This window comes from Oncorhynchus clarkii, chromosome 31 (genome assembly GCF_045791955.1).
Source record: "Oncorhynchus clarkii lewisi isolate Uvic-CL-2024 chromosome 31, UVic_Ocla_1.0, whole genome shotgun sequence".
In the NCBI taxonomy this organism is placed as follows: domain Eukaryota; kingdom Metazoa; phylum Chordata; class Actinopteri; order Salmoniformes; family Salmonidae; genus Oncorhynchus; species Oncorhynchus clarkii.
In genome coordinates, this window is record NC_092177.1 from 15,785,878 (window position 1) to 15,813,863 (window position 27,986).

At 43.6% G+C, this 27,986-nt stretch overlaps 1 protein-coding gene across 1 annotated transcript; it reads right to left on the bottom strand.

Moving 5' to 3' along the window:
• Nucleotides 1-585: 585 nt before the first annotated feature.
• LOC139390523 (monocarboxylate transporter 8-like) lies at nucleotides 586-27,627 on the bottom strand. The gene is made up of 8 exons (XM_071137689.1): nucleotides 26,604-27,627; nucleotides 18,838-18,982; nucleotides 17,061-17,298; nucleotides 16,661-16,915; nucleotides 14,001-14,144; nucleotides 11,162-11,390; nucleotides 7,776-8,030; nucleotides 586-7,695 (listed from the first exon to the last, which is right to left on the bottom strand). The coding sequence occupies exons 1-7, from the start codon at nucleotides 27,085-27,087 to the stop codon at nucleotides 7,792-7,794; spliced, it is 1,734 nt and encodes a 577-aa protein (XP_070993790.1). The 5' UTR covers nucleotides 27,088-27,627; the 3' UTR covers nucleotides 586-7,695; nucleotides 7,776-7,791.
• Between the last annotated feature and the right edge of the window lie 359 nt (nucleotides 27,628-27,986).

Genomic DNA, 27,986 nt, shown 5'->3' on the forward strand with positions numbered 1-27,986 from the left:
CAGGGTGATGTACAGTCTACGGGTGATGTACAGTCTACGGGTGACACAGTCAGGGTGATGTACAGCCTACGGGTGACACCGTCAGGGTGATGTGCAGCCTACGGGTGACAGTCAGGGTGATGTACAGTCTACGGGTGATGTACAGTCTACGGGTGACACCGTCAGGGTGATGTACAGTCTACGGGTGACACCGTCAGGGTGATGTGCAGCCTACGGGTGACAGTCAGGGTGATGTACAGTCTACGGGTGACACAGTCGGGGTGATGTACAGTCTACGGGTGACAGTCAGGGTGATGTACAGTCTACGGGTGACACAGTCGGGATGATGTACAGTCTACGGGTGACACCGTCAGGGTGATGTACAGTCTACGGGTGACACCGCCAGGGTGATGTACAGTCTACGGGTGACACCGTCAGGGTGATGTGCAGCCTACGGGTGACAGTCAGGGTGATGTACAGTCTACGGGTGACACAGTCGGGCTGATGTACAGTCTACGGGTGATGTACAGTCTACGGGTGATGTACAGTCTATGGGTTATACGGCAAAAGCTAAAGAAGAAGAAACTAGGTAGGTGTGGTCAGAAGTATGCAGATGTGGGATACGTCCCAAATGGCTCTCTATTCCCTATATAGTGTGTTTTTTTTTTTTACCAGGATCCATAGGGCTCTGGTCAAAAGTAGTCCGCTATAAAGGGAATAGGGCTCCATTTGGGACAGACCCTTGGTGTACACCAGCCCAAGGACGTAATAAAAAGAGGACTGTATTTGACCTTATCTAACAGCCCTGTCTAACACACACTGGGCTGGATCAGACAAAAAAATGACATTGTTTGGGAGAAAAATCCCAAAAGATCACCGGGGTTCAGAATGCTATGGCTGCTATGGGGTGAGATACAATTAAAATACCAACAATATTAGGAAACAAAATTTAATAATGTAGTTATTTAAGCCGTGTACATATGAAGATGTATAATGAGATTCTACTCTCATTGAGTACATGCAAGCCTATGTGACCCTATCTGTGACCGTTCCTTGAACTGGTACTGGGCCTAAAGATTTCAGGTGCAATATGCACTAGTGCCCACTCAGAAAACACTGCAAAGACAACAGGACTTTGACTAACCAAACAGTGGTTAAGCAAACAACACCATGAAGGCTGCATGTTTCACTATCAGTCATTAACCACTCCTGTCCAAATATGTCTCAGCGGTTAAAAATCTAATATTTCAATAGCTGATCTCATCAAAACAGAAACAGAACAATGACCAGTGCCAAACTAAACAAGAGAATGAACAAAAGTACATCTTGTAGTGTTTGATTACTCATCTACAGTATAAGAATAAGGATGCTTGATGAGCCAACAGCATAGCCTGGTAGGACCAGACTGAATGCTGCACTCACAATGGTTCCATCTGGTTTAAACCAGGCTATATCCAGCAAGCTCTCTGACCAACTATAGGAGAATGATCAAAATAAATCATCAAAAAGGACATATTGTATTGCAGCTTGCATGATCAAACCAGGTTTCCTCTTTCCATCTATCCTAAGGATGATAATGCACGGTGAGCTAGCGGGCTCTCCGGCCAGATGTAGGAGATATAGGAGCAGCATGGCGGTGAGATCAACAGAAGAGAGAACAGACGGAGGAACTTAATGAGGTAGAGATAACTTGTCCACTCAGTCTGCAGCCTTAATGGAGGCTAGGACCATAGGGATAAAAGCTATATTATATGGCAGGTACTGAACTGTCAGAGGGAATGACATTTAGAGAAGCAGGAAGGAAAAATAAAGAGTTTAAAAAGTATGGGTCACAAGCCAGATGGGGGAGACGGAAGGTACATCTCATATACACATACAGGTCTGACCAGAGCATCTAGTAAAGCAACAATAATGAGTATTAATAACTGGAGTTTTTGGGAAGATGTTGGCAGTATGTGAAGCTCTGTGGCTCTGAAACTAACAGCTGGTATAAAAAACTACTACAAGCAACCATTTCATTTCACTTGGAAGTATGATGTCATAATTTGAAGAATGCCAACATATTTAACTAGATTACTGAGGTATTGACGTCTTTGTCCTCTCTCCGTTTCCCTCTCTGTCCTACCATTAGGTCTAGGCTGTGTCCCAAATGTCACTCTATTCCCTTTATAGTGTGGTACTTTTGACCATAGAGAATAGGGTGCCATTCGGAAGACTCATATTCAACCCTTCTGTCGTGCGTAAAATGTAGTCTCATGTAGGTAAAGTGGTCCGTTTAAAATGTATGAAATGTAACAGCAACTGCAATTTATTGTATTTCACTACTAGGGTGAAAAACTCCATGAGACAGTATCTGGTTATTACCGTGACGACGCATGAACCCAACAACCAGTATGTTGTCATCTGAAGATAAGAAGCAGCAAACTCATCAACAAAGAGTCATCAGTTTGATGTGGACCAATGGGAATCAGGCTGAAAAAAGGACCTAGCCAATGAGTGCATGCATGTAATATCAATCGTTCTCTGGTCTGTGGACCAATGCCCAAACACACACAGCAAAAACTATGGCCTTTCGATTCAAAATTAAGCTCAATGCACTTCATGTAGATTTGGATTGTTTGCAAAAAACCTGGCAGACTAAAAGGTTATTTTTCTTTTCTTTCCAATTTTCACTTAGTCATATATTGATGCTAATGGGAGTCTGAAAGTGGATGTTAGGATTCACCCCCATAGGAATAACAAGATCCAAATGCCATTGTAAGAGACAGATCGTAAAAACAAATTTAAAAAACCATTTAGAAACTTAAAAACAACATAAACAAATCTGCAGAGTAAATAAAACATTGGCAAAACTTCTCAGAGGTGTGTTTACTTTAAAGTATCCACACTTGTGTATGAAAAAGATATGATTGACTTAAAGTCTTAGAAATGTGACTGTTAAAAAAATGGATTTAAGGCTCTACAAAGTCAGAAGCCGGTAAATAATGTTCTGTTTGGTCTGGTACTCTCTATCCGTAGCTCCGCCATGGCACAGGTTACATATGGAAAAACAGCATAAGTACGTACAGTGGGGAGAACAAGTATTTGATACACTGCCGATTTTGCAGGTTTTCCTACTTACAAAGCATGTAGAGGTCTGTCATTTTTATCATAGGTACACTTCAACTGTGAGAGACGGAATCTAAAACAAAAAATCCAGAAAATCACATTGTATGATTTTGAAGTAATTAATTTGATCACCTACCAACCAGTAAGAATTCCGGCTCTCACAGACCTGTTTGTTTTTCTTTAAGAAGCCCTCCTGTTCTCCACTCATTACCTGTATTAACTGCACCTGTCCACACACTCAATCAAACAGACTCCAACCTCTCCACAATGGCCAAGACCAGAGAGCTGTGTAAGGAAAACAGGGATAAAATTGTAGACCTGCACAAGGCTGGGATGGTCTACAGGACAATAGGCAAGCAGCTTGGTGAGAAGGCAACAACTGTAGGCGAAATTATTAGAAAATGGAAGAAGTTCAAGATGACGGTCAATCACCCTCGGTCTGGGGCTCCATGCAAGATCTCACCTCGTGGGGCATCAATGATCATGAGGAAGGTAAGGGATCAGCCCAGAACTACACAGCAGGACCTGAAGAGAGCTGGGACCACAGTCTCAAAGAAAACCATTAGTAACACACTACGCCGTCATGGATTAAAATCCTGCAGCGCACGCAAGGTCCCCCTGCTCAAGCCAGCGCATGTCCAGGCCCGTCTGAAGTTTGCCAATGACCATCTGGATGATCCAGAGGAGGAATGGGAGAAGGTCATGTGGTCTGATGAGACAAAAATAGAGCTTTTTGGTCTAAACTCCACTCGCCGTGTTTGGAGGAAGAAGAAGGATGAGTACAACCTCAAGAACACCATCCCAACCGGAAGCATGGTGGTGGAAACATCATACTTTGGGGATGCTTTTCTGCAAAGGGGACAGGACGACTGCACCGTATTGAGGGGAGGATGGATGGGGCCATGTATCGCGAGATCTCTGCCAACAATCTCCTTCCCTTAGTAAGAGCATTGAAGATGGGTCGTGGCTGGGTCTTCCAGCATGACAACGACCCAAAACACACAGCCAGGGCAACTAAGGAGTGGCTCCGTAAGAAGCATCTCAAAGTCCTGGAGTGGCCTAGCCAGTCTCCAGACCTGAACCCAATAGAACATCTTTGGAGGGAGCTGAAAGTCCGTATTGTCCAGCAACAGCCCCGAAATCTGAAGGATCTGGAGAAGGTCTGTATGGAGAAGTGGGCCAAAATCCCTGCTGCAGTGTGTGCAAACCTGGTCAAGAACTACAGGAAATGTATGATCTCTGTAATTGCAAACAAAGGTTTCTGTACAAAATATTAAGGTCTGCTTTTCTGATGTATCAAATACTTATGTCATGCAATAAAATGCAAATTAATTACTTAAAAATCATACAATGTCATTTTCTGGATTTTTGTTTTAGATTCCGTCTCTCACAGTTGATAAAAATGACAGACCTCTACATGCTTTGTAAGTAGGAAAACCTGTAAAATCAGCAGTGTATCAAATACTTGTTCTCCCCACTGTATGTGGTTGAGGTGACTTCGTTTTAGTGGCTTTTCCAAGATGGAATCGCCATTGAGACCTATTGTATTGTACAATACAAAATTGAAACAGATGTGTTCTTCCTTGATCGATCAGAAACAAAAAATTAATTGAAACTTGCAAAATATAACTGCAATAAGTTATCATAATAACAGAAATATTTCAAATGTCCTATATTATGCCCTAGATCTACACTACCGGTCAAAAGTTTTCAAACACCTACTCATTCAAGGGTTTTTCTTTATTTTTACTATTTTATACATTGTAGAATAATAGTGAAGACATCAACACTATGAAATAACACATGGAATATGAAAAAAAAAGTGTTTTCATCATAGGTACACTTCAACTATGACAGATAAAATAAGAAAAAAAAATCCAGAAAATCACATTGTAGGATTTTTAATGAATTTATTTGCAAATTATGGTGGAAAATAAGTATTTGGTCACCTACAAACAAGCACGATTTCTGTCTCTCACAGACCTGTAACTTCTTTAAGAGGCTCCTCTGTCCTCCACTCGTTACCTGTATTAATGACACCTGATTGAACTTGTTATCAGTATAAAAGACACCTGTCCACAACCTCAAACAGTCACACTCCAAACTCCACTATGGCCAAGACCAAAGAGCTATCAAAGGACACCAGAAACAAAATTGTAGACCTGCACCAGGCTGGGAAGACTGAATCTGCAATAGGTAAGCAGCTTGGTTTGAAGAAATCAACTGTGGGAGCAATTATTAGGAAATGGAAGACATACAAGACCACTGATAATCTCCCTCGATCTGGGGCTCTACGCAAGATCTCACCTCGTGGGGTCAAAATGATCACAAGAACGGTGAGCAAAAATCCCAGAACCACACGGGGGGACCTAGTGAATGACCTGCAGAGAGCTGGGACCAAAGTAACAAAGCCTACCATCAGTAACACACTACGCCACCAGGGACTCAAATCCTGCAGTGCCAGACGTGTCCCCCTGCTTAAGCCAGTACATGTCCAGGCCCATCTGAAGTTTGCTAGAGAGCATTTGGATGATCCAGAAGAAGATTGGGAGAATGTCATATGGTCAGATGAAACCAAAATAGAATGTTTTGGTAAAAACTCAACTCGTCGTGTTTGGAAGACAAAGAATGCTCAGTTGCATCCAAAGAACACCATACCTACTGTGAAGCATGGGGGTGGAAACATCATGCTTTGGGGCTGTTTTTCTGCAAAGGGACCAGGACGACTGATCCGTGTAAAGGAAAGAATGAATGGGGCCATGTATCGTGAGATTTTGAGTGAAAACCTCCTTCCATCAGCAAGGGCATTGAAGATGAAACGTGGCTGGGTCTTTCAGCTTGACAATGATCCCAAATACACCGCCCGGGCAATGAAGGAGTGGCTTCGTAAGAAGCATTTCAAGGTCCTGGCGTGGCCTAGCCAGTCTCCAGATCTCAACCCCATAGGAAATCTTTGGAGGTAGTTGAAAGTCTGTGTTGCCCAGCAACAGCCCCAAAACATCACTGCTCTATAGGAGATCTGCATGGAGGAATGGGCCAAAATACAAGCAACAGTGTGTGAAAACCTTGTGAAGACTTACAGAAAACGTTTGACCTCATTGCCAACAAAGGGTATATAACAAAGTATTGAGATAAACTTTTGTTATTGACCAAATACTTATTTTCCACCATTTTTTGCAAATAAATTCATTAAAAATCCTACAATGTGATTTTCTGGATTTTTTATCTCATTTTGTCTGTCATAATTGAAGTGTACCTATGAGGAAAATTACAGGCCTCTCTCATCTTTTTAAGTGGGAGAACTTGCACAATTGGTGGCTGACTAAACACTTTTTTGCCCCACTGTAGGTTGGAGTCATTTTTCAACCACACCACAAATTTCTTGATAACAAACTATAGCTTTGGTAAGTCGGTTAGTACATCTACTTTGCGCATGACACAAGTCATTTTTCCAAAAATTGTTTACTGACGGATTATTTCACTTATAACTCACTGTATCACAATTCCAGTGGGACAGAAGTTTACATACACTAAGCTGACTATGTCAATTGGAGGTGTACCTGTGGATGTATTTCAAGGCCTACCTTCAAGCTGAAATAAATCATTCTCTCTACTATTATTCTGACATTTCACAATCTTAAAATAAAGTAGTGATCCTAACTGACCTAAAACAGGGAATTTTTATTCAGATTAAATGTTAGGAACTGTGAAAAACTTAATTTAAATGTATTTGGCTAAGGTGTATGTAAACTTCTGTATTTTATATTTGAGATTCTTCAAATAGCCACCCTTTGCCTTGATGACAGCTTTATACCACATGATTCCATATGTGTTATTTCATAGTTTTGATGTCTTCACTATTATTCTACAATGTAGAAAATAATAAAAAATAAAGAATAATGAGTAGGTGTTCTAAAACTTTTAACCGGTAGTGTATATAATGAAACACCTACAGACAGAAAGAACATAACATTAAATAAAGTGTGAGATGCTTGTGGTCTAGACAGAGAAGTACAAAGTACTCCATTCAATTACTCTAATACCATTTATCTTTCTGAATAATCTGAACATACTGAAGCATATTAAAACATTTACATACTCTGATTTCAGACGTAACAGAATTGAAAAAATATTTGTTTTCAGGCGGCCAGCTCTATATGGTACACACTTATTGTGTGAATTCACATTTAGACACACAAGTCTAAAACCATTTTAAATGAGCTGAAAGACACAGGGAACGAGTGCACTGTTTTGGATTGTGTGACACCCAGGTCCTATGATAATGCCAATCGTCTCTCTCTTCGTTCAAGTAGGATGATCAGTGACATGTTCCTCCTTTACTTCAGAGGGGGGAAAAAACTTCTCCCCCTCTTTCCTTAGACCATAGGGATCACTGTAAGGAACAAATGGCGTTCAGAGAGGAGAGGGCTTTCTATAGAAACTGTGTCAGAGGTTGAGAGGTACATCATCAGGTAGTCCATGGTCAGGGGCCGGGGTTCAGGGGGGCAGGGGTTCAGGGGCCGGGGTTCAGGGGCCGGGGTTCAGGGGCGAGGGGGAAGGGAGGAGGTGCAGGGACGGACAGATCTCAAGTGCTGGTGAATAGAATCCCTGAGAGAAAAAAGAAGGAAGAGAAAAATATCAAGTATCTGTGTGTGTGTGTGTGTGTGTGTGTGTGTGTCCTCTCATACCTTTGTGTAGTGCTACTCAGAGGTGTGTCTCCACGTCAGTGTACCCAGGCATCATGTTTCCGTTAGAGCAGGCCGCCGGGGGCAGCATATGATCCCTGCTGGGGTCATCTAGCCCCCCATCCTGACCTGCAAAGGCTCTCTGCTGCCGCCGGTGTATCAGGGGCACAAAGAACAGCACAATGCCCCCCACGATGGGAGGACCCCCTGCCAGGTAGAAGGCCACGTTGTAATCACCACAGTAGTCATGCAGGAGTCCTGGGGGACAAGGGAGGGAGAAGTTTCAGATGTAGTGTATAGAAGCACTACTCGTTACTCAAGATAGAATCACTGAGCAAATCTCAATTGTATTTCCTTGATTCCTCGTGTCCACTCAACGCCTCTATCTCAAAATGAATTGGTGGAGAAGATCTAAGGGAGGAGATTTGATATTCACCCACTACCTTGGTGATTCAAGTTGTTTTACCTGTTTGTTTGTTTTATTCCAGGAACTTGCTCAGAACTTATAATTAACGGTCTTAAAAATGTATAAGAAGCTAAGAAATAGTTTATTATTCTGGAGGGCTGTCAGATGGTACAGCATCAGCAGTCAGGCGCCAGCTAGGGGCATGTCTTTGCTTGATCATTTTTACCGGGTAACCATAGAAACCATGTGTACCACTAAATTGGGGTACATTTTGATAAAACATTCCTCAGCAAAGTGTGTCTAGTGTATGTCCAGGGTGATGGGCAACACTGGCCAAAATATTCAGTCAGGAGCTAGCTAGCTGTGTGGCCCTGCCATAAGCAAGAACTGAAAATGACAGATAATTCCTCCAACATCTGGCACTAAGAAAAGAAAGAAATAAAGAGAGAGAGAGAGAGAGAGAGATTCAGCCAGGCCTCACATGACGCAATGTCAATACAGAACACTGAGGCTCTGAGAAGGAGGACGAGCCGGGTGACAGACCCGGGTTTAAATATTATTTAGAATCTTTCATCAATCTTACTTAAGTCATGCTTGATTGAGCTTGCCTGGTGTGATTTAATCAATTATTCAGTCTACTAAAGTGTAGTCTGCAAACCCCGCACATCTGGCACTCAAGGCAGACTCAAGCAAAGCTCAATGTATAAAAAAATATATCTAACACTATTTGAACCCAGGTCTGCCGGGAGGCGAGCAGACAGGCTTATGTCCAGTCTGGGTGCTCCTGCTGCAGACTGACGGGGCATGATTCCTCCTCCTTCTCACTGGGATCTCTGGAGTGTTTTCAGCCAGAGAAAACTATTCTGAATTGTGCAGATAGACATATGACTCTCTATTCTACATGACTGATACTTGTTCTACGTAATACATTTCTATCAGAATCATTGCATCACTCTGAACAGCACCCTGGTGGTCTGAACAGAAATGTGGCGAGTGGCAGTGGAGCCTGAAGAGTGGCAGTAGAGAGTAGCAGAGCCCCATAAATGCAGCCATAATGTCTACAACCCATCGCTAAACTACCCACTATCCGAGACTACTACTCCCTCTGTAACAAATTACCAGCCCTGGAACTCAGCCACTTTACTCAGGGTGCATCCCAAATTTCACCCTATTCCCTATATAGTACACTACATTTGACCAGAGCTCTATGGGCCCTGGTGAAAAATAGTGCACTCTAAAGGGGATAAGGTGCCATTCGGGATGCACACTCACTCTATTTACTCTATAGACCAGCTACATTCAGAACCAAGACCAATGACGTACATAAACGCAGTGAATATACGTATGTATATGGAGGAGACATGTCAGCTCAATGGCATGATAAACACAAAATACATTATTTTAATCCTACCCCATTTATAATTCCATATGGAATGTGGCTCTCCTCAAATGACTTACTGTGCATTTGGAAATTATTCAGACCCTTTGACATTTTCCATATTTTGCTAGGTTACAGCCTTATTCTAAAATTGACTAAAATGTTTTTTTCCCTAATCAATCTACACACAATAACCCATAATGACAAAGCAAAAACATGATTTTATAAAAAAATATAAAAACTGAAATATCATATTTACATATGTATTCAGACCTTTGGCAGCTATTACAGCATCAAGACTTCTTGGGTATGACGCTACAAGCTTGACACGCCTGTGTTTGGAGAGTTTCTCCCATTCTTCTCTGCAGATCCTCTCAAGCTCTGTCAGGTTGGATTGGGAGCGTCGCTGCACAGCTATTTTCAGGTCTCTCCAGAGATGTTCGATCAAGTTCAAGTCCAGGCTCTGGCTGGGCCACTCAAGGACATTCAGAGACTTGTCCCGAAGCCACTCCTGTGCTGTCTTAGCTATGTGCTTAGAGTCGTTGTCCTGTTGGAAGGTGAACCTTCGCCCCCAGTCTGAGTCCTGAGCGCTCTGGAGCAGGTGTTTAATCTATCCTGACTAGTTTAACCTCTATCCTGACTAGTCTCCCAGTCCCTCCTGCTAAAAAACATCCCAACAGCATGATGCACCGTTGGGATGGTGCCAGGTTTCCTCTAGATGCAACGCTTGGCATTCCGGCCAAAGAGTTCAATCTTGGTTTCATCAGACCAGAGAATCTTGTTTCTCATGGTCTAAAGAGTAATTTAGGTGCCTTTTGGCAAACTCCAAGCTGGCTGTCATGTGCCTTTTACTGAGGAGTGGCTTCCGTCTGGCCTCTCTACCATAAAGGCCGATTGTTGGAGTGCTGCAGAAATGGTTGTCCTTCTGGAAGGTTCTCCCATCTCCACAGAGGAACTCTTGAGCTCTGTCAGACTGACCATCGGGTTCTTGGTCACCTCCCCAGATTGCTCAGTTTGGCCGGACGGCCAGCTCTAGGAAGAGTCTTGGTGGTTCCAAACCTCTTCCATTTAAGAATGATGGGGGCCACTGTGTTCTTGGGGACCTTCAATGCCGCAGACATTTTTTGGTACCTTAACAAAAACTGTTTTTGCTTTGTCATTGTAGGGTGTTGTGTGTAGATTGCGGAGGATGTTTTTTTTATTTAATCTATTTTAGAATAAGGCTGTAACGTAACAAAATGTGGAAAAAGTCAAGGGGTCTGAATACTTTCCAAAGGCACTATATATGGTACTAGTATGCTAGCACGAGACTTGACTTTTCTCGTTGGGAAGGAATCGGTTCCTGTAGAGGAGAAACTAACCATCTATTTATCACGTTGGCTTCCACTCCCAAGTTTTGAGGTGATACTCAGCAGCAATTGCCTGTCACATAGAAGTAAACCATCTCTTTATCACGTTGGCTTCTACTCCTAAGTTTTGAGGTGATACTCAGCTGCAATTGCCTGTCACATAGAAGTAAACCATCTCTTTATCACCTGCCATTCAAAATGTTTGGAGGTCAGTGTTTAGTAACCAAGGAACCGATATCGGTTCGATAGTACTCACCAGCGATGGGGGGTCCTGCGGTCATGGGCAGGGCCATGAGTCCCAGTAGGTATCCTATAGCCTGCGAGGCCTGCATGGAGCCCACCAGCTCAAAGGCTATAGGAGCCATGATGGTGATGAAGCAGCCATCACACAGCCCTAGGAACACACACACCACAATCAGCCCCTCAAACACCGTGCACTGGGGGATCATCATGGACATCAGCCCCAGCACCATGAACGACACCGACTGGGGGAGAGAAGAGCAGGGACAAAAAACACGCAATAATTAATGCCATTTAGCAGACACTTGAAGTAGTGGTGTGGGCGTACATTTCACTTTGGGTGGCATTGTGTAACGTGTCGGAGAGAAGAGTCTTAGGTTAATGTTGTCCAATACCTCTCCAGACTAATACCTTCTCCCTTATACACTCTTTCACTTCATACAGAAACAACAAAGCAACTGACCAACATGGCAAACAACTTGGGTCAAGTCCATGTTAAATACTTTCAACCACTTCAATCAACCATTTTATCAAGCGCAGCGAGTATTTTACTTGCACTACCGTTCAAAAGAATGGGGTCACTTAGAAATGTCCTTGTATTTGAAAGAAAAGCCCATTTTTTGGGGGGGGGGGGGGGGGGGGGGTTACATACACTTAGATTGGAGTCATTAAAACTCGTTTTCAACCACTCCACAAATCTTTTGTTAACAAACTATAGTTTTGGCAAGTCGGTTAGGTCACCTACTTTGTGCATGACACACGTCATTTTTCCAACAATTGTTACCAGATAGATTATTTCACTAATAATTCACTGTATCACATTTCCAGTGGGTCAGAAGTTTAAATACACTAAAGTTGACTGTGCCATTAAAGAGCTTGGAAAATTCCAGAAAATGATGTTGTGGCTTTAGAAGATTCTGATAGGCTAATTGACATAATTTGAGTCAATAGGAGGTGTACCTGTGGATGTATTTCAAGGCCTACCTTCAAACTCAGTGCCTTTTTGCTTGACATCATGAGAAAATCTGGGATGCTGGCCTTCTAGGCAGAGTTGCAAAGAAAAAGCCATATCTCAGACTTGCCAAAAAAAGGAAAGATTAAGATGGGCAAAAGAACACAGACACTGGACAGAGGAACTCTGCCTAGAAGGCCAGCATCCCGGAGTCGCCTCTATACTGTTGACGTTGAGACTGGTGTTTTGTGGGTACTATTTAATGAAGCTGCCAATTGAGGACTTGTGAGGCGTCTGTTTCTCAAACTAGACACCAATGTACTTGCCCTCTTGGTCAGTTGTGCATGCTGTCAATTAACTTCTGGGCCACATCCTGACTGATGGCAGCTCATTCTTGCATAATCAATGCTTGGGACTTTGTCAGAATTTGTGGGTTTTTGTTTACCCGCCTCTTGAGGTTTGACCACAAGTTCTCAATGGGATTAAGGTCTGGGGAGTTTCCTGGACATAGATATTTTGGGTCCATGTTTTGTTCCCCGAGCCACTTGGTTATCACTTTTTCCTTATGGCAAGGTACTCCATCATGCTGGAAAAGGCATTGTTCCTGTTCCTGGATGGTTGGGAGAAGTTGCTCTCGGAGGATGTGTTGGTACCATTCTTTATTCATGGTTGTGTTCTTAGGCAAAATTGTGAGTGAGCCCACTCCCTTGGCTGAGAAGCAACCCCACACATGAATGGTTTCAGGATACTTTACTGTTGGCATGACACAGGACTGATGGTAGCGCTTACCTTGTCTTCTCCGGACAAGCTTTTTTACGGATGCCCCAAACAATCGGAAAGGTGATTCATCAGAGAAAATTACTTTATCTCAGTCCTCAGCAGTCCAATCCCTGTACCTTTTGCAGAATATCAGTCTGTCCCTGATGTTTTTCCTGGAGAGAAGTGGCTTCTTTGCTGCCCTTCTTGACACCTCACTGTGCGTGCAGATGCACTCACACCTGCCTGCTGCCATTCCTGAGCAAGCTCTGTACTGGTGGTGCCCCGATCCTGCAGCTGAATCAACTTTAGGAGACGATCCTGGCGCTTGCTGGACTTTCTTGGGCGCCCTGAAGCCTTCTTCACAACAATTGAACCGCTTTCCTTGAAGTTCTTGATGATCCGATTAATGGTCGATTTAGGTGCAATCTTACTGGCAGCAATATCCTTGCCTGTGAAGCCCTTTTTGTGCAAAGCAATGATGATGGCACGTGTTTCCTTGCAGTTAACCATGGTTGACAGAGGAAGAGCAATGATTCCAAGCACCACCCTCCTTTTGAAGCTTCCAGTCTGTTATTCGAACTCAATCAGCATGACAGAGTGATCTCCAGCCTTGTCCTCGTCAACACTCACACCTGTGTTAACAAGAGAATAACTGACATGATTTCAGCTGGTCCTTTTGTGGCAGGGCTGAAATGCAGTGGAAATGTTTTTGGGGATTCAATTCATTTGCATGGCAAAGGGGGCCTTTGCAATTAATTGCAATTCATCTGATCACTCTTCATAACATTCTGGAGTATATGCAAATTGCCATCATACAAACTGAGGAAGCAGACTTTGTGAAAATGTATGTGTCATTCTCAAAACTTTAGGCCACAACTGTACATCGTATTTCTGATCAATTTGATATTATTTTAAAGTACAACAAATGGTATTTTCTTTAAAAAACAAGGACATTTCTAAGTGACCCCAAACTTTTGAACAGTATTGTATGTATTTGAAATAGTCATGGATTTGAAGTATTTAGTAACCGTCACCATCCAGAGGAAAAAACCAAGAGGATGTGGCTGACGTGCTTACCCATATTTAAACATCTGAATTGGTTCCAATTAAGCTGACAATTGAATGCCGAAGAGGGTTACCTCACCTGCATCCAGATCTTCTTGGCTCCGGGAATGAGGTCTCCTACTTTCCCGAAGAGGAGGCGTCCCACGCCAGATGAGGCTCCTATACACACCAACAGGATCCACTCCTTCTGGGGCTCCTTGAACTGCTCCTTCACGAAGTTCATCTGGTGGAAAAGAACAAGAGGAATACTTTAAAATGTCCAAGGCCCATGGGGCGGCGCACAATTGGCCCAGCGTCGTCCGGGTTAGGGAGGGTTTGGCCGGCAGGGATATCCTTGTCTCAACGTGCACTAGCGACTCCTGTGGCGGGCGCAGTTGGCCAATTGGATACCACGAAATTGGGGAGAAAAAGGGGTGAAAAAAATAAAATGTCCATTGCTGCTTTCAATCCACGCCCCCTGGATACATACACCCCTGAGGGGTTGGAAGCAGCCAAACCAAGCCCCCTGGATACATACACCCCTGAGGGGTTGGAAGCAGCCAAACCAAGCCCCCTGGATACATACACCCCTGAGGGGTTGGAAGCAGCCAAACCAAGCCCCCTGGATACATACACACCCTGAGGGGTTGGAAGCAGCCAAACCAAGCCCCCTGGATACATACACCCCTGAGGGGTTGGAAGCAGCCAAACCAAGCCCCCTGGATACATACACCCCTGAGGGGTTGGAAGCAGCCAAACCAAGCCCCCTGGATACATACACCCCTGAGGAGTTGGAAGCAGCCAAACCAAGCCCCCTGGATACATACACCCCTGAGGGGTTGGAAGCAGCCAAACCAAGCCCCCTGGATACATACACCCCTGAGGGGTTGGAAGCAGCCAAACCAAGCCCCCTGGATACATACACCCCTGAGGGGTTGGAAGCAGCCAAACCAAGCCCCCTGGATACATACACACCCTGAGGGGTTGGAAGCAGCCAAACCAAGCCCCCTGGATACATACACACCCTGAGGGGTTGGACGCAGCCAAACCAAGCCCCCTGGATACATACACACCCTGAGGGGTTGGACGCAGCCAAACAAAATAGCCAAACAAAATACAGAATTGCACATCAAATGCGTAGTAATTTCTTGATGTGTCCTCATGGATTCTTTCATGTGTGTTATTCCCATGTTGAAATAATCAATGGGATTCTTAGTGAAGGGATTTCAATGGAGAAACAGGGATATTTTCTCCTTATAACATTTCAAATTTCCATAACCATTCCTTGGAATAACACATTTTTTCATTAACACATCTATCGCCCCCCACTGTCAGAAGAACTGTCAACAATGAAGCAGGAAGGGGCGGAGCTATAGGTGAGTGATTTCCTTTCTCTCCTCTCCGCCCAACACCTGAATCTGATCCAAAACACAAAACCCTCTGAAGTCCATTCCTGATCAGAAGCTTCTCTCCCTGAGGAAACATGTGAAGTGTTTCCTCTGCTTTGATTCTGCACTACATGGCACCAGCATAACATCAAGGGCCATAGGATACCCATGTTTAGGGCTGACCTAAAGCAAAGAGCACAACAAACGCCAGTGGCTTTGTTCACATCTGGGACTGGCTCTGGGGCCTGAGAAAACAGGACTGGCTCTGGGGCCTGAGAAAACAGGACTGGCTCTGGGGCCTGAGAAAACAGGACTGGCTCTGGGGCCTGAGAAAACAGGACTGGCTCTGGGGCCTGAGAAAACAGAACAGGCAGTGGGGAGGCTGCCAGAAACATCTGACTTGTGTAGCAGAACTTCACACTACACATCTACCGCCCCCTTCTCTTCCCTCCCTCTCGCTCTCTGTCCCTCCCTCCCTCTCTCTTTCTACTCCTTCCCTCCCTCTCTCCTTCTGTCCTCCCTCATCCCTCTGGGATTTTTAACGTAAGATACTGCTGTGACAAGGTGTCTCCTTGATATTCCTCACATCACCATGCAACAACGTCACTAGCTGCTTATTTTAGATAAGGGGGTCTGTCTGACAACCTAACCCAACACACAATGTAACCTAACACACAATGTAACCTAACCCAACACACAATGTAACCTAACCAACACCACAATGTAACCTAACCCAACACACAATGTAACCTAGCAACACAACCTAACCCAACATGACACGACCTAACCCAACACACAATGTAACCTAACCCAACACACAATGTAACCTAACACAACAACACAATGACACAACCTAACCCAACACACAATGTAACCTAACCAACACCACAATGTAACCTAACCCAACACACAATGTAACCTAGCAACACAACCTAACCCAACATGACACGACCTAACCCAACACACAATGTAACCTAACCCAACACACAACGTAACCTAACCCAACACACAACGTAACGCAACACAATATTACACAAGATTTCCTCTTAAGTCGACTTGGTGAACTCTTGGTCAGAAAGTCTAGTTTTCCTACATACGATAAGATGCCAATTAAGCTGACACTAGAAGCAGTTAGGGTGACATTATTTCCCCCTCGCAAACACAGCTGCGCTGTAAACCAACACACAGCAACATTCTAAATGGAAATTGTTAAAGAAAAGTGACATCATAAATTGTGCTGCAGATTATTATAATTCTATCATTATAATTTCACTCACAGCGTAGGTGTGAAAACGGTGCCCTAAATACAGCACAATATCAAGAACATGGTCAAATCTTGAAGAAATTGTATTGATGGTCCCTGAGCCCTTACCAAGTGGATGTAAGGCACAAAGTAACCCAGCACAGCCGTAGACACCCCGAACGCCCACACCCGGTAGGTGACGATGTGGAACACCTTCACGTTAAAAGCCTTCCGGACATGGGTCTGGGCCCTGCTCCAGCGGCTTCCCCGGGCAGGGGCTCCTGGCTGGGTTGTGGACCCAGCGGGGCCCCCTGGTTCTGGTGGTCCCATTGGAGCTCTCTGGGGCAGCAGGGGTCTGAAGGTCAGGGCCAGCAGGGCCTGGACCTGTTAAGTTTAAAAGAACGAAAAGAAACAGTTGTTCAAAGTCGAATCTGACGTTTACTTCAACGAGTCACATCATTCAAAAATCAGGAAAACGTAAATAAACAGGCTGTGTAATGGATTATTATTGAACACATTACAACAGTACCAGCATGAAGAGGCTGAGGATCTGGAAGGTTCTGCTGAGGCCCAGCGGCTCCACCACCTTGGTGAGCAGCACCGGGAGGCCCATGGAGAACAGGCTGCTGCCCGCCGTCACCACGCCGTTGGCCAGGCCCAGCCGCTGCCGGAAGTAGTGGCCCAGGATCACCAGGGAGGGCTGGAAGGCAAAGGACGAGCCACAGCCAAACAGGATCCCATAGGTGAAATACCGTAGGCTGAGGGACCTGGGTGGGCAGGGGGTAGAGGTAATAAAACACTGGAAAACTAATGTATGTCAATTCTAACGGGTGAAGAGGCAGGCGATCTCACCACTGTGCTTTGTTCCACACTAGCATAACTTAGCACCTAGAATATACAGTGCATTCGGAAAGTATTCAGACCCCTTGACGTTTTCCACATTTTGTTACGTTACAGCCTTATTCTAAAATAGATTAAATTAATTGTTTTCCTCACTCTACACACAATACATCATAACGACAAAGCGAAAACAGGTTTTTAGAAATGTTTGCAAATGTATTAAAAATAAAAAACGGAAATACCTTATTTACGTAAGTATTCAGACCCTTTGCTATGAGACTAAAAATTGAGCTCATATGCATTCTGTTTCCATTGATCAATCTTGAGATTTTTCGACAACTTGATTGGAGTCCACCTGTGGTAAATTCAATTAATTGGACATAATTTGGAAAGGCACACACCTGTCTATATAAGGTCCCACAGTTGACAGTGCATGTCAGAGCAAAAACCAAGCCATGATGTTCAAGACAGGATTGTGGTGAGGCACAGGTCTGGGGAAGGGTGCCAAAAAATGTTTGCACATTGAAGGTCCCCAAGCACACAACGACCCTAAGCACACAGCCAAGTCAATGCAGGAGTGGCATTGGGACAAGTCTCTGAATATCCTTGGGTGGCCCAGCCAGAACCCGGACTTGAACCCGATCAAACATCTCTGGAGAGACCTGAAAATAGCTGTGCAGCAACATTCCCCATCCTACCTGACAGAGCTTGAGAATATCTGCACAGAAGAATGGGAGAAACTCCCCAAATACAGGTGTGCCAAGCTTGTAGCGTCATACCCAAGAAGACTTGAGGCTGTAATTGCTGCCAAAGGTGCTTTAACAAAGTACTGTGTAAAGGATCTGAATACTTATGTAAATATGATATTGTTTTTTTTATTTTGTAATACATTCTAAAAACCTATTTTTGCTTTGTCATTATGTGCCATTGTGTATAGATTGATGAGGGGGGAAAAAATCGATTTAATACATTTTAGAATAAGGCTGTAACGTAACAAAATGTGGAAAAAGTCAAGAGGTCTGAATACTTTCTGAATGCACTGTATATCCAATACTTTACTTCCTTATAAGTAGTAAGTTAGTGTACATTTTGGAACAGAGCCTGTGACACCCTAACATGAATGTGTAATGCTCAAGTCACTGAGGGCAGGACGTGTAAATGATGTGCAAAAGGAGTGGCAAAACATACAAGGACAGTTCTAAAGATTGTGGAGGGTTCTAGAAGGGCTCTAGAGTAGATGGGTTGTAATAGTTTTAGAGTAGATGGGTTGTCATAGTAATAAACGGTGTGGAGTGTTCTAATGATTCTATAATGTTTGGAGGGTTCTAGAGGGGCTCTAGAGTAGATGGGTTGTAATAGTTCTAGAGTAGATGGGTTGTCATAGTAATAAACGGTGTGGGAGTGTTCTAATGATTCTAGAATGTTTGAGGGTTCTAGGAGGGCTCTAGAACAGAAGTTTCTGTTACTTTGCGAAGGCGGTGCTGAGGAGTCCGATGAAGGCCATGGTGGCCCCGCCCACAGCTGTCTTCCTGCAGCCGAAGTGATCGGTGAACATGGAGACCACCGGGGAACAGAAGAAGATCATGCCCATCGCCAGGGCCCCCACCCAGGCTGAAGGCAGGGAGGAGAGGGAGGGACAGGTCGGGAAGAGGTAGTGGTGGAGGGAGGGATATTGAAGGTAGTGAGAGATGGGTTGAGGAAAGCAAAAATTGTTACTATAATCCACAAATGAACAGGATTATTTTCCATATTGATACAGTCAAAATGTAACTTCAAAGCCGTTTCCAAGCAACATGAGAGCTACCCAGATAAGAGGGTCATTAACTACAGTAAAGACAAGGTAGGATGAATCCCTTAATCTGTGTCCTTCAACATGGTACTTGTTACAGTACATGCATGTCAACTGATAACGGGTCTGTGATGTCTGGACAGTCTGTCTGAAGTACATGTCTGCAACCTGTCTATGCACTGCTTGCAACATATTTACAACCAGTGTACAACCTTTGTGCAACCTTTCACAACCAACCTGTTGACAACCTCCAGAAGCCAACGTGTGTGCACTGCAGAAGAACATGTCAACCTCGATTTAAACTGTTAATTTACCTGGTGCTCATGACTATAGCAGTAAAGTTAATCTATACATACACACACATGCTGTAATTGATATCCTGTATAAAACATGCAGTAGGGTACTCAATGGGGCTCATCAGCATGTAGAAACATGCTGTACCCTCCTCATGTAACCTGAAGAATAACAGCTGATCTAGTAAGATATCAACATGCTGTACCCTCCTCATATAACCTGTAGAATAACAGCTGATCTAGTATAATATTAACATGCTGTACTCTCATATAACCTGTAGAATAACAGCTGATCTAGTATAATATTAACATGCTGTACTCTCATATAACCTGTAGAATAACAGCTGATCTAGTATAATATTAACATGCTGTATCCTCCTCATATAACCTGTAGAATAACAGCTGATCTAGTATAATATTAACATGCTGTATCCTCCTTATATAACCTGTAGTGTATAATAATAACCATGTTTTTTAATGCGACTTTGAGATTCCATTTGTAATACAAACACTAAAATAAATCTATTATTATTACTACTCAGCCATGAATAGAGATTCAGGCATATATGACTATGATAACAACAACATGTTGTACTACTGTGCCCAATGGGGTTAACGTGTTCTGACTACTGCACACAAAGACATGCTTGACCTTCTGGGGCAAACCATCCCTGGGTCTTAAAGGTAAAGGTAGCTCAAATGTCTTTTAAAATAAAGGTAGCTTTAATGTCTCCAGTCTGTTCTGGGTCCAACAGAGTGGGGTTGCATCCCAAAAGGCACCCTAATCCCTATATATATATATATTATATTGGTGCCATTTGGTGTGCGTAATGGGTCAATGAACATTAGAATGTATGGTTGGGAGGACGACAACAGAAGAGAGACCTGTTCATATGAGAACTGCCCTTGGCAGCCATTTAATGTGTCACCTTCCCCGGCCAAAGCAGTAAGCAAACATGGCAAAATTATATTTGTCAATAAGACAGGCAATATGTTGGACCGCGGTCCAGGTTACAGTAGAATATAGATCAGATGCTAACTTGCTACAATGTAGGAATATGGAGAACGTAGAGTTGAAGTCAGAAGTTAACATACTCTTAGTTTGGAGTCATTAAAACTCATTTTTCAACCACTCCACAAGTTTCTTGTTAATTAACAAACTATAGTTCTGGCAAGTCGGTTAGGACATCTACTTTGTGCATGACACAAGTAATTTTTCCAACAATTGTTTACAGACAGATTATTTCACTTATAATTCACTGTATCACAATTCCAGTGGGTGAGAAGTGTACATACACTAAGTTGACTGTGCCTTTAAACAGCTTGGAATATTCCAGAGAATTATGTCATGGCTTTAAGAGCTTCTGATGGGCTAATTGACATCATTTGAGTCAATTGGAGGTGTACCTGTGGATGTATTTCAAGGCCTACCTTCAAACTCAGTGCCTCTTTGCTTGACATCATGGGAAAATCTAAGAAATCCACCAAGAACTCAGAAAAATATTTGTAGACCTCCACGAGTCTGGTTCATCATTGGGAGCAATTTTCTGAAGGTACCACGTTCATCTGTACAAAGAATAAACACCATGGAACCACGCAGCCGTCAGACCGCTCAGGAAGGAGATGCATTCTGTCTCCTAGAGATGAACGTAATTTGGTGCGAAAAGTGCAAATCAATCCCAGAACAACAGCAAAGGACCTTGTGAAGATGCTGAAGGAATCAAGTACAAAAGTGTCTATAATCCACAGTAAAACGAGTCCTATATATCACCATAACCTGAAAGGCTGCTAAGCAAGGAAGAAGCCACTGCTCCAAAACAGCTATAAAAAAAACAGACTACGGTTTGTAACTGTACATGGGGACAAAGATCATACTTTTTGGAGAAATGTCCTCTGGTCTAATGAAACAAAAATGGAACTGTTTGGCTATAATGACCATCTTTATGTTGGGAGGAAAAAGGGAGAGGCTTGCAAGCTGAAGAACACCATCCCAACCGTGAAGCACAGGGGGGGCAGCATCATGTTGTGGGGGTGCTTTGCTGCAGGAGGGACTGGTGCACATCACAAAATAGATGGCATCATGAGGAAAGAAAATGATGTGGATATATTGAAGCAACATCTCAAGAGACGAGTGGGTAAAGCTTGGCCGCAAATGGGTCTTCCAAATGAACAATGACCCCAAGCATCCTTCCAAAGTTGTGGCAAAATGGCTTAAGGACAACAAAGTCAAGGTATTGGAGTGGCCACCACAAAGCCCTGACCTCAATCCCATAGAAAATTTGTGTGCAGAACTGAAAAAGCATGTGCGAGCAAGGAGGCCTACAAACCTGACTCAGTTACACCAGCTCTGTCAGGAGGAATGGGCCAAAATTCACCCAACTTATTGTGGGAAGCTTGTGGAAGACTACCCGAAACATTTTACCCAAGTTAAACAATTTAAATGCTACAAAATACTAATTGAGTGTATGTAAACTTCTGACCCACTGGGAATGTGATGAAAGAAATAAAAGCTGAAATAAATCATTATCGCTACTATTATTCTGACATTTCACATTCTTAAAATAAAGAGGTGATCCTAACTGACCTAAAACAGGGAATTTTTACTAGGATTAAATTTCAGGAATTGTGAAAAACTGAGTTTAAATGTAGTTGGCTAAGGTGTATGTACTGTACCAGTAAATCATTGTAGGGTTTTTCTCACTCTCCTTCCCTCCTCTCAGGCCCCAGACTGCATGGTGGTTCCTCAGATGCCAGGGGGAGACTGTTAGCTATTTAAAGAGGCAGTGACCACACTTACTGTGTGAGCGCACTATTCTCCCTGTAATCTCCCTAACATGTGAAATCAACACTTTTTCACATTAAGCTCATTAAATTACTTCACCAATCACTGCGGATAGAGCAGGCAAGATAGTTGTTTACATACATGATGGACAAACAAGTGGGGAGAGAGCAAGAAAGGGTTGAGGAAGAGGCTTGAAGTGCTGGGAATCTTGTTATGACCTGCATCATCAGAATTAGGTCCACAGAATTACAACGTCAGCACAGTAGCCTACAGTACCGTCAGTACAGCAGCCTAGGGTAACTTCAGTACAGCAGCCTACGGCAACGCCAGTACAGCAGCCTACCATAATGTCAGTACAGTAGTCTACGGTACCATCAGTACAGCAGCCTAGGGTAACTTCAGTACAGCAGCCTACGGCAACGCCAGTAAAGCAGCCTACCATAACGTCAGTACAGTAGCCTACAGTACCGTCAGTACAGTAGCCTATGGTAACGTCAGTATGGTAACTTCAGTACAGTAGCCTATGGTAACGTCAGTAAGGTAGAGTCAATATGGTAACGTAGCCTAAGATAATTTCAGTACAGTAGCCTACGGTACCGTCAGTACAGTAGACAATGGTAATGTCAGTACAGTAGACAATGGTAATGTCAGTACAGTAGACAATGGTAGTGTCAGTACAGTAGACAATGGTAATGTCAGTACAGTAGACAATGGTAATGTCAGTACAGTAGACAATGGTAATGTCAGTATGGTAACATCAGTACAGTAACCCATGGTAATGTCAGTATGGGAATGTCAGTACATTAGCTATGTTAACATCAGTAAAGTAGCCTATATTAACGTCAGTATGGGAACGTTAGTACAGTAGCCTATGGTAATGACAGTATGGTAATGTAAGTACAGTAGCATATGGTACCGTCAGTACAGTACCCTATGGAAACATCAGTATGGTAATGTAAGCACAGTAACCTATGGTAACGTCAGTATGGTATTGTCAGCACAGTAGCCTATGGTAACGTCAGTATGGTAACGCCAGTATGGTATTGTCAGTACAGTTGCCTATGGTAACGTCAGTATGGTAATGTCAGTACAGTTGTCTATGGTAACGCCAGTATGGTAACGTCAGTATGGTAATGTCAGTACAGTTGTCTATGGTAACGTCAGTACGGTAGCCTATGGTAACGTCAGTATGGTAACGTCAGTACGGTAGCCTACGGTAACGTCAGTACGGTTGCCTACGGTAACGTCAGTACGGTAGCCTACGGTAACGTCAGTACGGTAGCCTACGGTAACGTCAGTACAGTACCCTATGGTAACGTCAGTATGGTAATATCAGTATGGTAACGTCAGTACAGTAGCCTATGGTAACGTCAGTATGGTAACGTCAGTACAGTAGCCTACGGTAACGTCAGTACAGTAGCCTATGGTAAAGTCAGTATGGTAACGTCAGTACAGTAGCCTACGGTAACGTCAGTACAGTAGCCTACGGTAATGTCAGTACAGTAGCCTACGGTAACGTCAGTACAGTAGCCTACGGTAACGTCAGTACAGTAGCCTACGGTAACGTCAGTACAGTAGCCTATGGTAAAGTCAGTATGGTAACGTCAGTACAGTAGCCTATGGTAACGTCAGTATGGTAACGTCAGTATGGTAAAGTCAGTATGGTAATGTCAGTACAGTAGCCTACGGTAACGTCAGTACAGTAGCCTATGGTAAAGTCAGTATGGTAACGTCAGTATGGTAACGTCAGTACAGTAGCCTATGGTAAAGTCTGTATGGTAACGTCAGTACAGTAGCCTATGGTAACGTCAGTATGGTAACGTCAGTATGGGAATGTCAGTACAGTAGCCTACGGTAACGTCAGTACAGTAGCCTACGGTAAGGTCAGTACAGTTGCCTATGGTAACGCCAGTATGGTAATGTCAGTACAGTACCCTATGGTAACGTCAATATGGTAACGTCAGTATGGTAACGTCAGTACATTAGCCTATGGTAACGTCAGTATGGGAATGTCAGTACAATAGCCTATTGTAATGTCAGTACAGTAGCCTATGGTATTGTCAGTAAAGTCCACGGCCACTAGGAGCACCGCCTCTGGGTGAGTGTTTTCTTGTTTGCTTATGGCGGAATACAGCTCATTGAGTGCGGTCTTAGTGCCAGCCTCAGTCTGTGGTTGTATGTAGTCAGCTACGAAAAATACAGATGAAAACTCTAGCTAGATAGAGTATCTCATGATAAGCTGTAGACCACACTACCTCAGGCGAAACCTTGAGACTTCCTTAGATATTGTGCACAAGCTGTTATTTACAACAATACATAGTCCGCCGCCCCTTGTCTTACCAGACGCCGCTGTATATACTGCCGATACAGTATATAACCAACTGTATGTTGATAATGTCGTCGTTCAGCCACGACTCCGTGAAGCATAAGATATTAACGTTTTGAATGTCCCTTCGGTCATCAATTTTATTTTCCCAACATTTTCTAGCATAATGGAAGGCAGTGGGGGTTTATTTGATCGCCTATGAATTCTCAGAAGGCAGCCTGCCCTCCTGCCTCTTTTTCTCAGCCTTCTCTTCACCCAAATGATGGCGATCTGGGCCTGTTCCCGGGAAAGCAGTATGTCATTCACGTCGGGCTTGTCGGACTCGTTAAAGGAAAATATGGATTCTTCCAGATCGTGGAGAGTAATCACAGTTCTGATGTCCAGAGGTTATTTTCGTTCATAAGAGACGGTCGCAGCAACATTATGTACAAAATAAGTTTTTAAAAAAAAGATACAAACAATGCAAAGAACCCAACAAAAACACACAATTGGATAGGAACACGTAAAACATCAGCCTTCTTCTCCAGCGCCATCTTGGCAATGGGCATTGATTTCACAGAGTTCGCATCAATGTAAATTCTACTTTATGTCTCACTCTGAAGAGTTATTAGGAGTGGGTACTGGCCTAGGCACTGCACTTAGGGTGGGCTCAGCTGAGAAATGTGATTCTGTGCCAGGCAGTCTATAAGCCCCTTCTGCACCGAAGTTTGCCGGGGCGAGCTAGTCTTGCTTAGGGATCTGACTGCAGCTCACTAATCTAATCCCTTTTGTTATGATAACAGTGGACACCTTTTTCAAGATTAGAAATCAGGATCCTGGATGGACCCAAACATTAAAAAGTTTTAACGAAGGAAAAAATGAGAGGGAGAGGTCTTGACAATTGTCATCAGATTACACAGGGGTTGTTGTTTTGGGAACGAGGAAAGGACTCTCCAGTGGATAATGACCTAAAAGTTTCAGTTGAAAACCCGTGCATGTGTACACTTCCATTCCAATAATGTATACAGAGTTAACTATGAACCTAGGCCTACATCAGACCCATTCTGAGAATTGAGAGTGTTAGAGAGAAGACAATTGGATTTCTTTATAGCCACAAACATGTTTCATCCTAACAATTTAAGTGGTTGAGACAACTCAAGGTGTCATGGTGGCTACTAAGCTGTTAAACATGAACTCTAACTGAGCTGCAGCTCAATGATAACTGAGCCGTGGACAGACTATAGCCTCACCTATCCCAAAATTCCTGTCCTTCCTCCCTTCTCACCCATTGTGAATCATTTATAGAAAAACAAACTAACTGCACATCCCTGGCATGCATCAGGGCCTGTATACACTAAGAGTTGTTCCTCATACTGTAGATCATAATGCATTAGATCACATGGACAGGATGGGAACTGATCCTTGATCAGCATGCCTACTCTGAGATGCTTTGTGAGTACATAGGGCCCGGTGTAGTGAGGCAAAAGAGCTGTATGTGTCTGTTATGGAAAAAAAGCCTATTAAGTCCTAAACAGGTTAGAGGTGAAGATTGAGGACACAATACAACAGGGGGCTTTGGTAAAACTGACAGGCAACCAGAGGGCTTCTTTTAGTGACACACACTTGCGACTTTGTCACGTGGAAAATACATTAACAATATGAGGAGAACATAAGGACAACAACATGAGAACGGTATGTCATCCAGCAGTATGACAGAATTAGAGCCGTGATCAGAAGGTTAATGCAAGGAAACTCTGGTGCTATATGGCCTAGGTATAGTCTATATATTAACTTGAAGTCTTCAAACAGATGATAATGAGACTGAAGTAGTCGCCTAAAGTCTCATCACAGCAAAGATGGCTTGGGGGTAGAAGCTGCAAAGATGGATATGATCAATAATGACATGTTTCATTTTATGTTTTACTTCAATATCGTCTTGAGACAATGCTGAGCATTCTTCTGGTTCTGGCTATGTTTATTTGACCATCCTCGATCATCTTCAACAGTAAGTCGCCATCAGTAGGCTCATTTTAACAGGTGCAACAGTCACAGGACAAACTCACCTACTTTAAACTGCGACGTTTTGTCATTGGGGTCTGCGTGGTCTTCCACCAGCATCATGTGGAGGATACCGAAGGAGTTCTGTATCCCGAAAATGGATCCATTACACCAGGTAGCAGCGAAAACAACTAACCAGCCGAACCCGCCCTCGGGTGGGACGAACCCTGGTGCCGAGGACTGAGACTGGGAATTCGGGGACACACCGGGTTTACTATCGAGACATCCAGCCTCTATTAGCTGGATAGTGCTGTCCTCATGTGGGATCTTGCATTCACCATCTCCCAGGTCCTGTCCCTGGTCCTCCTGTGCTTGCTGATTCTCCTGGTCTTGGGGAGAACCACCGTTGTGCGCCATTTCAGACTCATCACAGTGTTCGGTCGGCGGCTCGCCGCTCAATGCTTCCTCCTCGGTCTGATTGTCTCCTGTCCCGTTGATCCCCCTCTCATCCTGTCTAGTATAGGGGTTACTGTTGTGTTCTGGCTGCATCGCTCATGCATCAGATGGCGACAGTAGCCTACTGATTGACAAGGATTGTCTATAATAAAAACGAAATCGGTTTCTTTCTGCTCTGCTCTTCCAAGAATAGTAGACAAAGTGAAGTCACTGCACCAATGGCAGTATCCGAACTGTCGCTATACAATCGATTGTATGGTGAAAGGACAGGCACGTATTATTTATCATGGTATCAGATGTCCCCGTAGCCTATTTCTAGGGGAAATGATGACGCCAGAAAATATTTAACTTTTGCTTTCCTGCTCCGTGCAAAATGTAAATCAACCTAGGAAACCGTCTGCTGCTCGCCAATCTCGTGCTCCCGCTGCACGGAGTCTCTACTCTACATCGTGTAGCCTAATCTGTAAATAAATGAGTTTCGGCTCCTCCTCTTTCATTTGTTTAATTTTACATTGGAATATGTGGATCTATCGACCGGGGGCTTTCAGGATCACCGTGTCAACACAGAAAACAACCTTCATTCAACAAACTTGCCCCCGCCTCCACGACCTCGTCACCAATGGCGGAGCTCAGAAACGGGTTTAACATTCCTGCAGTGTGAGATTACGAAAATACTCGAATGTCGCCCCCACGCATTCCGCTGTCTCTGACAAACACTACTCGAACTACTTTGGAAAGCGCAGCCGCAGCTCAGTGAATGACGTTGATGGAGGGAGTTTACAATTGTAGAAGACTACAGTTTATCGCGGAAAAGTGTCAATGTAACAATTTCTCTGCGCAACTTTGTATCCGGTGTATAGCAGCTGATTTAATTTCACTACGTCCTTCTATTTTATCAGCAAATATGCACAGTTTACATCGGCGTTTTAGACCAGGATAAATAGCGTTTAGACGTTATTTACATCTAATGGTGAAGAACTGAGGCTTGAAAA

Bases quoted from the DNA above. Each gene is read 5' to 3' on its own strand.
- LOC139390523 (XM_071137689.1), bottom strand. From the start codon at position 27,087: ATGCAGCCAGAACACAACAGTAACCCCTATACTAGACAGGATGAGAGG. The intron at 18,983-26,603 runs GTGAGTTTGTCC...CCCTGCCTTCAG, and splicing joins AACGTCGCAGTTTAAAGTAG to CCTGGGTGGGGGCCCTGGCG. The intron at 11,391-14,000 runs GTGAGGTAACCC...TCTCTCCCCCAG, and splicing joins CCAAGAAGATCTGGATGCAG to TCGGTGTCGTTCATGGTGCT.